This window comes from Pundamilia nyererei, unplaced genomic scaffold (genome assembly GCF_000239375.1).
Source record: "Pundamilia nyererei isolate P.nyererei 1_Seehausen unplaced genomic scaffold, PunNye1.0 scaffold00112, whole genome shotgun sequence".
In the NCBI taxonomy this organism is placed as follows: Eukaryota; Metazoa; Chordata; class Actinopteri; order Cichliformes; family Cichlidae; genus Pundamilia; species Pundamilia nyererei.
Genome location: NW_005187513.1, coordinates 1,100,258 through 1,112,248, shown reverse-complemented (window position 1 = coordinate 1,112,248; position 11,991 = coordinate 1,100,258). Strand labels below are relative to the sequence as shown.

The 11,991-nt window shown below is 42.6% G+C and overlaps 1 protein-coding gene across 1 annotated transcript; it reads left to right on the top strand.

The window, feature by feature from the left end:
* The first annotated feature begins 136 nt into the window (after positions 1-136).
* Positions 137-10,354, top strand: atxn1l (ataxin 1-like). The gene is made up of 3 exons (XM_005741619.1): positions 137-242; positions 1,890-3,082; positions 3,661-10,354. Exons 2-3 carry the CDS (start codon positions 2,012-2,014, stop codon positions 5,113-5,115), a joined length of 2,526 nt encoding a protein of 841 aa, XP_005741676.1. The 5' UTR covers positions 137-242; positions 1,890-2,011; the 3' UTR covers positions 5,116-10,354.
* The last annotated feature ends 1,637 nt before the right edge of the window (positions 10,355-11,991 follow it).

Genomic DNA, 11,991 nt, shown 5'->3' with positions numbered 1-11,991 from the left:
AGTATCTGTTCGCACAGCATTAAAAGTAATATTATATTTTTCATGTGCAAGTAGGATAAAAACTTCGTTCTGCTGGTAGTAGTGCACGCCTAATCTAAGGGAGTAAACGTAGTGACGTCATTGTTGAGCGCCTCTGCTGGCCTTCGAAATGGGCTTGACTCCTGAGCCTTGATTACTTCAATTGTCCCCTCCGAATATCAACTTTTTAATAAAGAAACTCCTGTTCGCGATGACATTTGGAGGTATGTGTGCAGGTCGAGACGAAGCACGGGCGTTTATTAGAGGCTCCCCGCGCGCTGCCATCGTAGTTATGAGCTGATGTGAGTCGAGCAGGGCTGGAGTCAGTTCATTTAGCTTTAGCCGTGGGGCTAACTAGCCTGAACCTCTGGACTGATGCACAGTGATAAATTATAGCGATAGGCGTCGTGGCCTCGTATAACATTAGCTACCATTTAAACTCGTCGGCTACGCTTGGTGTTGCACTGCGAAGTGTCATACTGTCACTTCTTTCTCCTTAAAAGTAGGAATTCTAGTAGCTAGCTAACTTTAGCTAAGTCAGCTAACGGTAAACAAATTTCCCTGGAGTGTAGCGATAACAGGAAGAAAACTCTTGACTTTTTACAGCATTAGTTGAAGAGATTTTTCTAGATGAAAATTCACATTGTTTCCCGTATAGTCATGCTGAAAGAAGTCTGGATTCTGGACTTTGATTTATTTATTTATTTTTAAATATAAGCTTTTTCAAATTAAGTGTGTGCTAAATTAGCAAATGGAGCTGTCCAAAAAAATCTGTCAGCATGTTTTAATCTCTTTAGAATGGGGTTGTGTTTGTATAGTAAACAAGCTGATATGCATTGCAACAGTTATATTTCCAACTTTATTACTACTCAAGTAGACATGGAACAGCTTGAATGTTTACTGGAGGGGGGCAGGGAGTGTGTGAATTGGATGTATTGCACTTAATTGCAGTGGTTTTATTGTATTAAAATGTGACTGTAAAAAGTAGTTAATATAAAAAAATGCTACATTTTGGAAAATGGGGCATTAAATTACAGTTTGTCTGTGTGTAATAAACAGTAATGAGTATTCATGTATTAGTACTATGTATGTACTGTTAATATATATGTCAAGCAGCTTAAGGGTTTGTTTTCCCAGTCAAATGGTTTATTTTTGCTTCTACAGATAGACATGATCAGAGATGATTAACAAAATTCTGCTCTTAGATCAGCATAGCTGTACCTTTCAAAGTGGACTAATTTTTGCCCATTTCTAGCTCCATATTTTCTTTTACGATTCTACTACAGTAACTTTGAATAATTCAAAGTTATGCTAACTGAACTTGTCAAACAGAGATAAGAGCAGAAAAATCTGTTTGAAATCAAGAGTTTTGAGTAGTCTGAAGCCTGAGATTTTTTTTGGTTGTACTCAAACTGATCCTTTTCTTTCACCTGAGATCAAGTACAATTACGCATACATTCAAAAACAGGCTCAAAAACTTTTTATTCAGACATTGTTTTATCATATTTTGCCGTTTTTACTTCCTGAATGCATTGCAAACCTGTACTGGGATTTTATTTATTTATTTTTTGGCTTCTGTGTTGAGCACATTGAGTTTGCATATAATAAATGTGCTATATAAATAAAATTGCCATTGCCACAGCAAGTACCCTAACCTGGTTGTGTTTAATATGCACATTGTGACTTTACTAGTATATATGAATGACCAAAAAAAGGAAACCATAAGAGGTTTGCTTTAGTGCTTTCTTTCTGTGGTTGAGGGTAAACTAACACAACTTGTGGCCGACCATAAAGCCTAAAAATCAAAGTTTTAAGCACTGATGCAATGAGACAATATTATGTGTCTTATTTTATTGTATTTTTCTTTTCAGGTGGTTTGGTAGATGAGGTGAACCAGGTGATTTCAGAACTGGTTCCTGTGCGGGCTGACTGGCTTGCAAGTTTCAGTTCCTGTGCAGTACAATAAAGCTACTGGCTTTGTCTGAGGATAGCAATGAAACCAGCTCAGGAGCGTAATCAGGAGTGCCTGCCTCCTAAGAAAAGGGATCTCCCAATAAGTAACAGCAGCAGTGGAGCTGGAGGGACAGTGGGAGGTGGGGTTCCAGTCGGAGGGGCTAACAGCGGAGCTGGCAGTGCTGCTGGTGGTATTGCAGAAGAGGAAGTGGTTTCCATCCAGAATTGTGGAGCCAGCAGTGAAACTCAGGGAGGGACCCCCTCTGGAGAGTGGCTGCGAGCTCAGCCAGGGCTTCATTATGGAGTGGATAATTCTGACAGCATACCGGCAGTGCCCGTTGACCAGTACAGTATGCTCTACAAAGTGGCCCTTCCATCTGCTACCTACTCACCTACCAGTTTACACCCAGTGTTAAGCCACATTTCTCCAGCCTTTACTGTACACTCTCCCCTCCTGCAGCATCATCCTGGCATTCCCTATCCCCCTCTTGGTTATGCACAGATCCCTCATTCTTCTCTCCAGTTTGTCAGTTCCCCTTATGCAGCAGTACCTTACGCGCTCCCCCCTGGTTTTGTCCCAGGATCATTAATCTCTCCCTCAGGGACCATCCCGCAGCCCCATGCTGTGTCCCACCTTGTTCCCTACCCATCTGTCATACAAGAAGGTGTTGTTTCTCCACCTCCTCAGGCCCAGGTGGCTGCTCATACCTTTGCCAAAGTTGCAGCTTCCAGTGGTGTCCCACTGATGCTGCCCTCAGAGCAAGCTGCCCAGCAGCACCTTGGTACTGTTGGAGTCCTGCCTGCAACAGAGCTTAGCTCCCGAGGGATGCCCATCTTCTGCCACCCTCAGGGAGCAAGGGGTGCCACTGCTGTCAGAGACTGCCACAGTTCCCAGCAGGAGAATGAATTGGAGGTGAATGGAGGGGACAAAGAGCAGGGAGCCAGAGAGGTTGTACCAGACTCTGTCTACACTGCCAGAAATGCACGTCTACTACAGGTTGCATCCAGCTCAGCATCACAGGAGCACAGCCAAGACAAAGTCCTGCAGAACCGAAGACTGGAAGAGAGAAGTTCTCCTGGTCAGCGCAGCACTCCGGACAGTGACCTGGAGGTGAGACACACTGATGGCTTTCTAACGTACCCTCTAACAGTGAAATGGTGATTTAATGCCTCTTTACAAGTTAATGCACAAAGAATAAACCAAAGTTAACAGTTAAATAAGAGCCAGGAGTGATATAAGACGGTGTGTGACATTGTTCCATGTTACAGCTTAAGTTTTGTGTTTTACATGTACACTGAAGGGAAGCGTCACCTGATGCAAAGAAAATCTCACATTTGAACATGGCAAGCAGAGCATGACCAATAGAGAACACTTGAAGGGTCTAGAAATGATGTCCATGCAGATCAAACCATTTTACAGCCTTTCTGTAAAAGAAGTCAGAGGGAGCTCTATGGTGTCTGTCTTTTCTGACATCAGTTAAAAAATAATAATTTTGTGGTCGTTGTCTGGCCTGAAATCTCTTGTTGGAGAGGTTGAAGATTTAGGAACTCAATAATTAAAAGCCACTCATATTTTACACATTTGGTTTCTTCAGGCTGCTGTGAGGAAGCGTACCAAAAGCCATTTTTAAGTTGTTCTGTGAAATTAAGTTGTTCAAATAACTACTCATTTATTTATTCAACTCTCAGGTGCAGCAGGTGGTTGGGCGTTTGGTTTCCTCTAACCAAAGTGGTATCGGAGCACGGAAAGAGGTCTCCTTTGCTCCCTTGAACCTCTCTCAGGGTGGCCACAGAGCCAGAGATGTCCACGGAGAGAGTCCAGGTGTAATTTCCAGCCGAACGGCGTATGCGGCGCAGAACGCGAGTTACAGTGATCACAGAGTCACCGCCCTCCAGCAGCACGCAGGACAGCCAGGCCACACTGTCATGCTTGCCAATGGGCAACCGGTACTTATTCCCTTGGAGTGTCATCCGCATCAGCAACCACAGCAACACTACCCGGGACAGGCTAATGATGCCTCAGCCAGCCATGCCTCTACCACACTGGCCTCCCCTAGCCCAAGCTTTAAAGCCTCTGATTCTTCAGCCAGAGTGTGCCTCTCTGAAAGGGTGGAGCCAATCACAGCTCAGCAGCAGCCTCTCCCGCAGCCTCCAGTCCAGCCTACAGCAGATGCGACTCAGGCCTTAACTTCAAGCCTTGCTCCCGCACCGGCTTCTTGCAACCCATCGCACTTCATGAAGGGGGCAATTATTCAGCTGGCTACTGGGGAGCTGAAGCGTGTGGAGGACCTGCAGACTCAGGATTTTGTGCGTAGCGCCGAAGTGAGCGGAGGGCTTAAAATCGACTCAAGCTTGGTGATGGACATCCGTGCCAGCCAGCAGAGACCCGGCCTGGTTTCACTTCATTTTACTGTGGGGGAGCAGCAGAGCAAAGTGACCATCGACGTGCCCCCGGAGCACCCCTTCTTTGTCTTTGGCCAGGGATGGTCATCTTGCAGCCCCGAACGCACAGCCCAGCTCTACGGCTTGGCCTGCCATCATCTACAAGTTGGTGACATGTGTGTGTCCATCACCCTGCAGCAGCAGCAGCAGCCACCGCTTCCTCCACAACAACAGAAGCAACCACAGCACCATCATTCACAAACGCAACAACAACAGAACCTGTCCAGGACTATAAGCAAAGCCAATGCTATATCAGGACCTGGTCACCAGCTAATGGGGCCTCCAGCCCCTCAGCAGTCACGGCCACCATCTCATTTCAGGTTGGACCGCATTCACAGAGAAAGACAGAAGGATGGAGAGAAAGATTTGGCCGATAAAGAGGAAGCCACACAGCTCGGGGCTGTAGGCCGCACTGAGTCGCCCATCAGACCAAGTAGGACCTCAGGAGAGCATCCAAGGAGCCAGAGCAGTTACCACTTGCACACAGAAGGCTCTGTTTTTGCAGAGGCAGGGATGGGAGCAATGCAGGCTGCAGTAGGTGCCTCACAGAGACGCTGGTCCTCGCCTGGCCTCCGAAGATACAGTATGAAGGGAGACGAAGGGCCACGCCCTCAGATAATCAGCTCCAGCCACACAAGGCCTTCTTTCATCCCACAGGAGGTCAAACTGTCCATTGAGGGGCGCTCTAATGCAGGGAAGTAGCATCACATTTGGTAGCAACTACAGATGAGACTGCCACAAGTAAGAATGAGTCTGACAAGGAGAGAAAGAGGGAAAAAAAGAGTGTGAATGTATCCTCAGAATGTTTGAGATTTTGCACACCTAAAATATACAAAAAAATGACCAGATCCTTGTCTGTCTGGTGAGAAGTTTGATTTTGTTCGAATGCCACTCAGCCAAAAGATGCCGACCTTTCGGTCTCCAGCCAGCTGAGTTCATGGCGGCCGGGGGGGGGGGGGCATGAAAAGTGGAGCAGAAAGTATGTAGCTGAAGAAATGCCTACCATAGAGTCCTTATACGCTGCATTTCTCTTCCTCCCTCCCTCCTCCGTCTCCACTTCCTCTTAACCATACTTGGAGGTTTCCATTGCATTCAAATCACTCTAGCTTCCTTTTTGACCAGACCGTCTCTTCAGAAGAACACAGACTACAGGAAAATAATATACGTGTATCGCAGTGAAACTACCAACCCTGCAAGTCGTGATCTATTAGAAAGATCACCGCCAGGGATCTTTAATCTGCTTCACTGCTAAGATCCTATTTCTATGAAAAGCAGATAGAGTAGAATTGCTGACATCAGCAGCTCCTTTGGTGATGTTGGCACTGTTGATGCTTTCATCAGTGTATGTTACATTATGCTTCTCCTGCAGGAGTCTGAAACCTCTGCTGTCAGCAGAGATACTCTCTCCCCTCTCTCGTTTCTGCAAAGATCTCGTCTCAGGCCAAGTGTGGCATGTCCCACTTGTCTTACACTGAAATAGTGATAAATCAATCAGCTTGTTTGTTCAGCAATCAATTTCTCCTTCTCCAAAAGCCATTCACCATCATACTCTCAGATTTAGGTTGATGGCCCCAACGTAGATTTACAGAAATAATAAGCGATGTCACGCATTCCACTATTAACTTTCCCCCATGTAGGGAATCATTTTACTTCTCTCTTCACTTCCTCATCACCCAAACTGGTCGAGACAGATGGCCACGCCCCTCAGCTGGGTATTGTCAGGCTTCTTCTCGCTACTGTCACCAAGTCCTTGCTCATAGGAATTTGTTGCATGACCTTTTACATTAGTTAAATGATTTAATTTCCCTTCCAAAGTCATGGCCTCCTCTCCTCACTTTACCTCAGAGCTTTCACAACCAGACTGGGGAATTTAGTTTTCTCTTGTGAACTTTGTAATTAAGGAGGAGGCACCGCCTGGTCATCACTAAAGCCACCTGTGGGAATGAGCCAGCAAGTTGTTTCTCTTTTTGCTTCGCTGGCTGCACTGCCACCTACAGCCCAGGAGTCCGGAGTTGGAGGGTGTAGTAGTTTTTTGTGTATATGAGTGGGGCCGTGATGTTCTAAACTCGACTTGCTCAGTAACCAGATTAAAGCAATAGTTATTTTTATGCTATGTGGCTTTACTGATCCGTATTGCCCTCTCCCAGGAACTTCTTGTGGGGTGTGGTAAATCTCGATAAATGTGCAGTGTGAGATCTCACCCTCTCATCCCTTGACTCTTAAAGGCGATGCACTCTTTTTAATGCTCATTTTCATTAATTTAGCAATCCTGCACAAACAAAGCCTTTGGAAACTTTCTCAAGAAGTCATTGTCCAAACATGGATTTTTCACTTCACTGATATTTTTTAATTGTTTTTAATGGATTTACTGAAGTGCACATCCGAGAGATGCCCGGCTCTAATGAAATCACAATCATCATCAACTTCTTTTTTTTACCTTTTAAAGTGTACGTTTTGCATTGATACTAGGCTGTCTTTATTCCAGTGGTTCCTAAGATTGTCTTGTGTTGCACATAGCAGATGTCACATTTATTTCATACTGACCTTTAAATAGGAATCACAGTACAGTAGTTTATTTTTTTAATGAAGGGAATAGGTTTAAAGTATTGTTGTTGGGGTTTTGTGGCGAGAGGAAAAAAAACTGACTTGCGTTTCTAAATCTGTTTACAAATTAGCCGACAAAAATGCTGCAGTTTCTTCCTTTTGTCTTTCTTACAGGAGAAAAAAAAAGAATCAAAAAAGGGTGTAATTAAAAATAAGTGCAATTAGACCATACATAAAATCGTAATCAGACGACATTCCTCATTCAGACATTCCCATCAAAAAGTACTTCTTTTGCCATAGATATCTGGACTTACCTTTGGCAAGTTACTTAGGAATATTTCATGTATCTTTTAAATTCGACGTGTTCAGACAGCAGCATCAGTTGTGTGGTTGTTATTGTCATGTGTGCTGTTATGGACTAGTTTGTTTGTGAGGTCCAGACACTGTTGTGTGTTTCCCTTATATCCTCGTGATTCACTGAACTTCTATCAGCAGATAGAAGGGGTCATGAGATTGAGCCTGAGCAGTTTTAAAGGATGGGTTCACATTTTTCTTTCTCTCACGCACACATATTACTTATTCCTCCTATCCATTCTTGCTTGTATAAAGATTCCCTCTCAAAGCTACAGCGGTCTTTCAATGCAGTGTTGTGGAATAGTAATATTGGGCTTCAGGAGTCATATGGCAAAGTCGCACATTAAAATAACTTTTAGACGTTTAAAATGTAACAGTCGTGCCATATCTATAAAATAATAATTTAGTTTATTGCGTGTGCAGTTTCTTTCCAAAAAGTATTAACAATTGTAGGGATGTGGAAAACAAAATCTGTAACTATAACTGTTAGACAGTTATTTGATATTTTCAAGTGTGTATTAATAATATGTCAGTATTTCTTTTCTTTCTTTAAAAAAAAAAATCATGGTTATCCTAACACCCGCATATCGTGCTTGTTGGAGATACACATTTTGATTTGTGAAAGTCAGACTCCTGAAGACGTCAAGTTGTGGAGAATGATGAAAGAGTGAGACTGTGGGTGCACGCGGTAGAGATGAGCGTCTTCTAAAGAGTGCTGGGGTTCAGCCTTTAGAGACAGGGTGAGGAGTTTGGTTTTTTAGAAAGGGCACAGAGTAGAGCTGCTACTCATCGACGCTGAAAGGACGAAGTTCAGGTTGTTCGGACATGTGGTCAAGGTGTCTCCTGCATTCTTGGTAAGGTCCAGGTGTGTCCTACTCGGAAAACCCTTACTGTCCTTCCAGAAGAGCTGGCCATGGAGAGCCAAGTCTGGATGTCTCTGTTTCGCCTGCTGCCCTCACATCCCACTTAAGTGTCAGTGTAGGCCTGAAATGAACCTTTTTACAGCCGGTGTGGACAGGAGGAAAGATTTCAACTAATAACTGTCAAACTTGATATGGACAGGTTAGTCAAATTAGCAAACATGTGAACCCAGACTTTTTTTTATTTTTATATCTGATCATCTGATTGGAGTTTTTCATCCTGTAAGCAATATACACAATACCTGAAAACATTTCACGTAGTCTTCTCTATGCAGTAACCTCAGTATTGTACCCTTCATTGTCTTAACTCTGAAGCAGCGGGGCAGGTCGGCGGATGCAGTCGTTCCACGCTGATTTTTGCTTTAAATTACTCTTCTAATAGGAATCTAAGCAGTGTTTTGCTTTACCACTTTGTATTTTATGCTCAGTGACTCTCATCGATGTTTATCGTCCTGCGACGCCACACACTTTGCCAAATAGCAATGCATTCGTCCTGCATTACCATGGCGTGATTGCTGCTTCAGCATTATGTGTAAGGTCAGGATTCAATTGACGACATTTAAATGGTGCGAGCAGTGCCACCTGTGACTTTTTTCTTTTCCCCCTCTGCTTTTGGGAAGTATCCACTCAAATAAAGATGTCTAATGATCCACATCACTGATCGTCTGTTGCTGTAAGTAATTGCACTAAATGTCCTCCTTTACAGTGTTTGAAATCTGTTGGTAGTTTGAAGAGTTTCAAAATGTAAAGCACACAAAAAAATCACGGAGAAATCACAGGTTGTACGTTTCTGTAGATAGCTGTATTTTTTGTATAGATAGCTTCGATGATGCTTGTCGTTAATGCCTTAAATTCTGCTTTGTACAATATGTGAAATTGAAACGATGCTCCAGGTAGGCTCAGCGTCCCAGTTTCAGGTTGAATAAGAGTGAATCAGAAATGACAAACATTCATATTTAGATGTCTCAAAGGTTGACTGTGGGCTTTCTTTGGGACATGAACTCTGCAACGTTTTGGTTTGGTTTCATTTTTCTTTTTAAACACATTTCTTATTCCGTTTTTAATAGATTCTTTAGGCTCATATTTAACATTCAGATCCTTTATTTTTTTTTTTCCAGTATGTGGGAATGGAAAGGAGGCTTTTCTCTGCACTTTTTTTGTACACAAGACAGCAAAAGGAGGGCAATCTATTAATTCCTCACATGCATAGACAGATGCACAGTTGTTTTTATTGTTGTTGCACAGAATTTGTAGGGTTTTTTTCTTTTTTTCTTTCCTCCTTAGAAATTAATGGGTGGTGTTTGGTGTTTTGTGCTCTGACAGTCTGAACAGCAGAGGCGGGTTTGGATAAGTGAGAAAGGCTGCATAAAGCCAAAACTTTTCTATCGGTGGTAATGTGACTATTTTTTTTTTCTCTTCAATGTTTTGTGGCGTTGCTCGATGGGATTTCTATGTGAACTACTTCCTGTTGATCCAGTATTGCAAAGGTGAATTTAGGACGGTTTTGGTGCCGCTGATGTCGAATTAAATCAGGAGAAATGAGAACGGTTAAAAGTTTTAAAAAGTCTGTGTATTTTCAGATATGACTTTGTACTATTTTTTTTTTTCCTTCTGCACACGGTGACACTGCTTTTTATGTGACGCATAACTAAAAACAAAACAAAAAACAGCATCTTTTTAAATGCCTAAATCTGCAAAATATATGCAATTATGTAAATGTAACATTCAATCCTCAAGTATAATCCAGGTTGTATGAACTTTGTATAGTGAGTTTTAATATCGTATGGCCGTACCAATATGTATTGATCTTAATCAGAAGCCTTAGAGTTGTCGACCCAAAGTGCTCCCTTAGAATATCCTACACCTACCTGACTTTAACAAAGCATTACTATCTCTATTTTGTTGCGTTTTTATTTGTATCCTTTTTGAATAAAATAGATTTGTACTGTATATTTGTACCTCTCTGTGAACTACTTAGAGCGGTTTTTTTGTTTGTTTGTTTTGATTTGTTTTGCTGTTTTAATTCTATGTACTTTAAGGACACAAAGATATTGTATTTTTATTGTTACAGCTAACTTGGAGACATTGCATTTATCATGTTTGTTAAGTAAACACAATATAATATATATATATATATAAATATATATACAAATATAAATATAAACAATTATCCAACTTGTGTGCTGTGATTCTTAGTCCTGTTGTGCATTTATTATTTTAGAGAAACTGGTGGCTTCAGTTTCTTTATTGTAGGTTCTATACACCTACAATAGTATATAAAAGATCTTCTCAGAGGATTATACGGTATATAATATATATATAGTCCTTTTGGTGAAAAAATGCTTTTAATTACAGTTGTGGTCAGAGGTTTACACGCACTCATCCCATCATGGCCATGAATGTTATGGTAACTCGTGGCTTTTTTTTTTTAAACTGTTCTTTTTTCAGAGCATACAGCTTTCATGACCAGCTTTAAGAAGTGGATGCACACTGGTTCTACACAAGCTACACCCACTTTAGAGGGAGGTTATTTTATCTACTTTATATTTTGCTGCTTGTGAATAACCCATTTTACAAGTTGATTGTCACATCTTGACCTGTAATGTATAGCTGGTAAATATAGTAGTATATAATAAGAGCTGCTGAACAAAAGTGCTCATGTCACATTGTTACACAGTGTTAGCTTAGTTTTATATGTGTTATAAGCCAAATTGTATAAAATGTATCAATTTACTTTCAGTAAATGGAAACATTCAGAAGATACAGTGGGGCAAAAAAGTATTTAGTCAGCCACCGATTGTGCAAGTTCCCCCACCTAAAATGATGACAGAGGTCAGTAATTTGCACCAGAGGTACGCTTCAACTGTGAGAGACGGTTGCAACACGGACTTTCAACTCCCGCCACAGATTTTCTATGGGGTTGAGGTCTGGAGACTGGCTAGGCCACTCCAGGACTTTCAAATGCTTCTTACGGAGCCACTCCTTTGTTGCCCGGGCGGTGTGTTTTGGATCATTGTCATGTTGGAAGACCCAGCCTCGTTTCATCTTCAAAGTTCTCACTGATGGAAGGAGGTTTTGGCTCAAAATCTCATGATACATGGCCCCATTCATTCTGTCCTTAACACGGATCAGTCGTCCTGTCCCCTTGGCAGAAAAACAGCCCCATAGCATGATGTTTCCACCCCCATGCTTCACAGTAGGTATGGTGTTCTTGGGATGCAACTCAGTATTCTTCTTCCTCCAAACACGACGAGTTGAGTTTATAGCAAAAAGTTCTACTTTGGTTTCATCTGACCACATGACATTCTCCCAATCCTCTGCTGTATCATCCATGTGCTCTCTGGCAAACTTCAGACGGGCCTGGACATGCACTGGCTTCAGCAGCGGAACACGTCTGGCACTGCGGGATTTGATTCCCTGCCGTTGTAGTGTGTTACTGATGGTGACCTTTGTTACTTTGGTCCCAGCTCTCTGCAGGTCATTCACCAGGTCCCCCCGTGTGGTTCTGGGATCTTTGCTCACCGTTCTCATGATCATTTTGACCCCACGGGATGAGATCTTGCGTGGAGCCCCAGATCGAGGGAGATTATCAGTGGTCTTGTATGTCTTCCATTTTCTGATGATTGCTCCCACAGTTGATTTTTTCACACCAAGCTGCTTGCCTATTGTAGATTCACTCTTCCCAGTCTGGTGCAGGTCTACAATACTTTTCCTGGTGTCCTTCGAAAGCTCTTTGGTCTTGGCCATGGCGGAGTTTGGA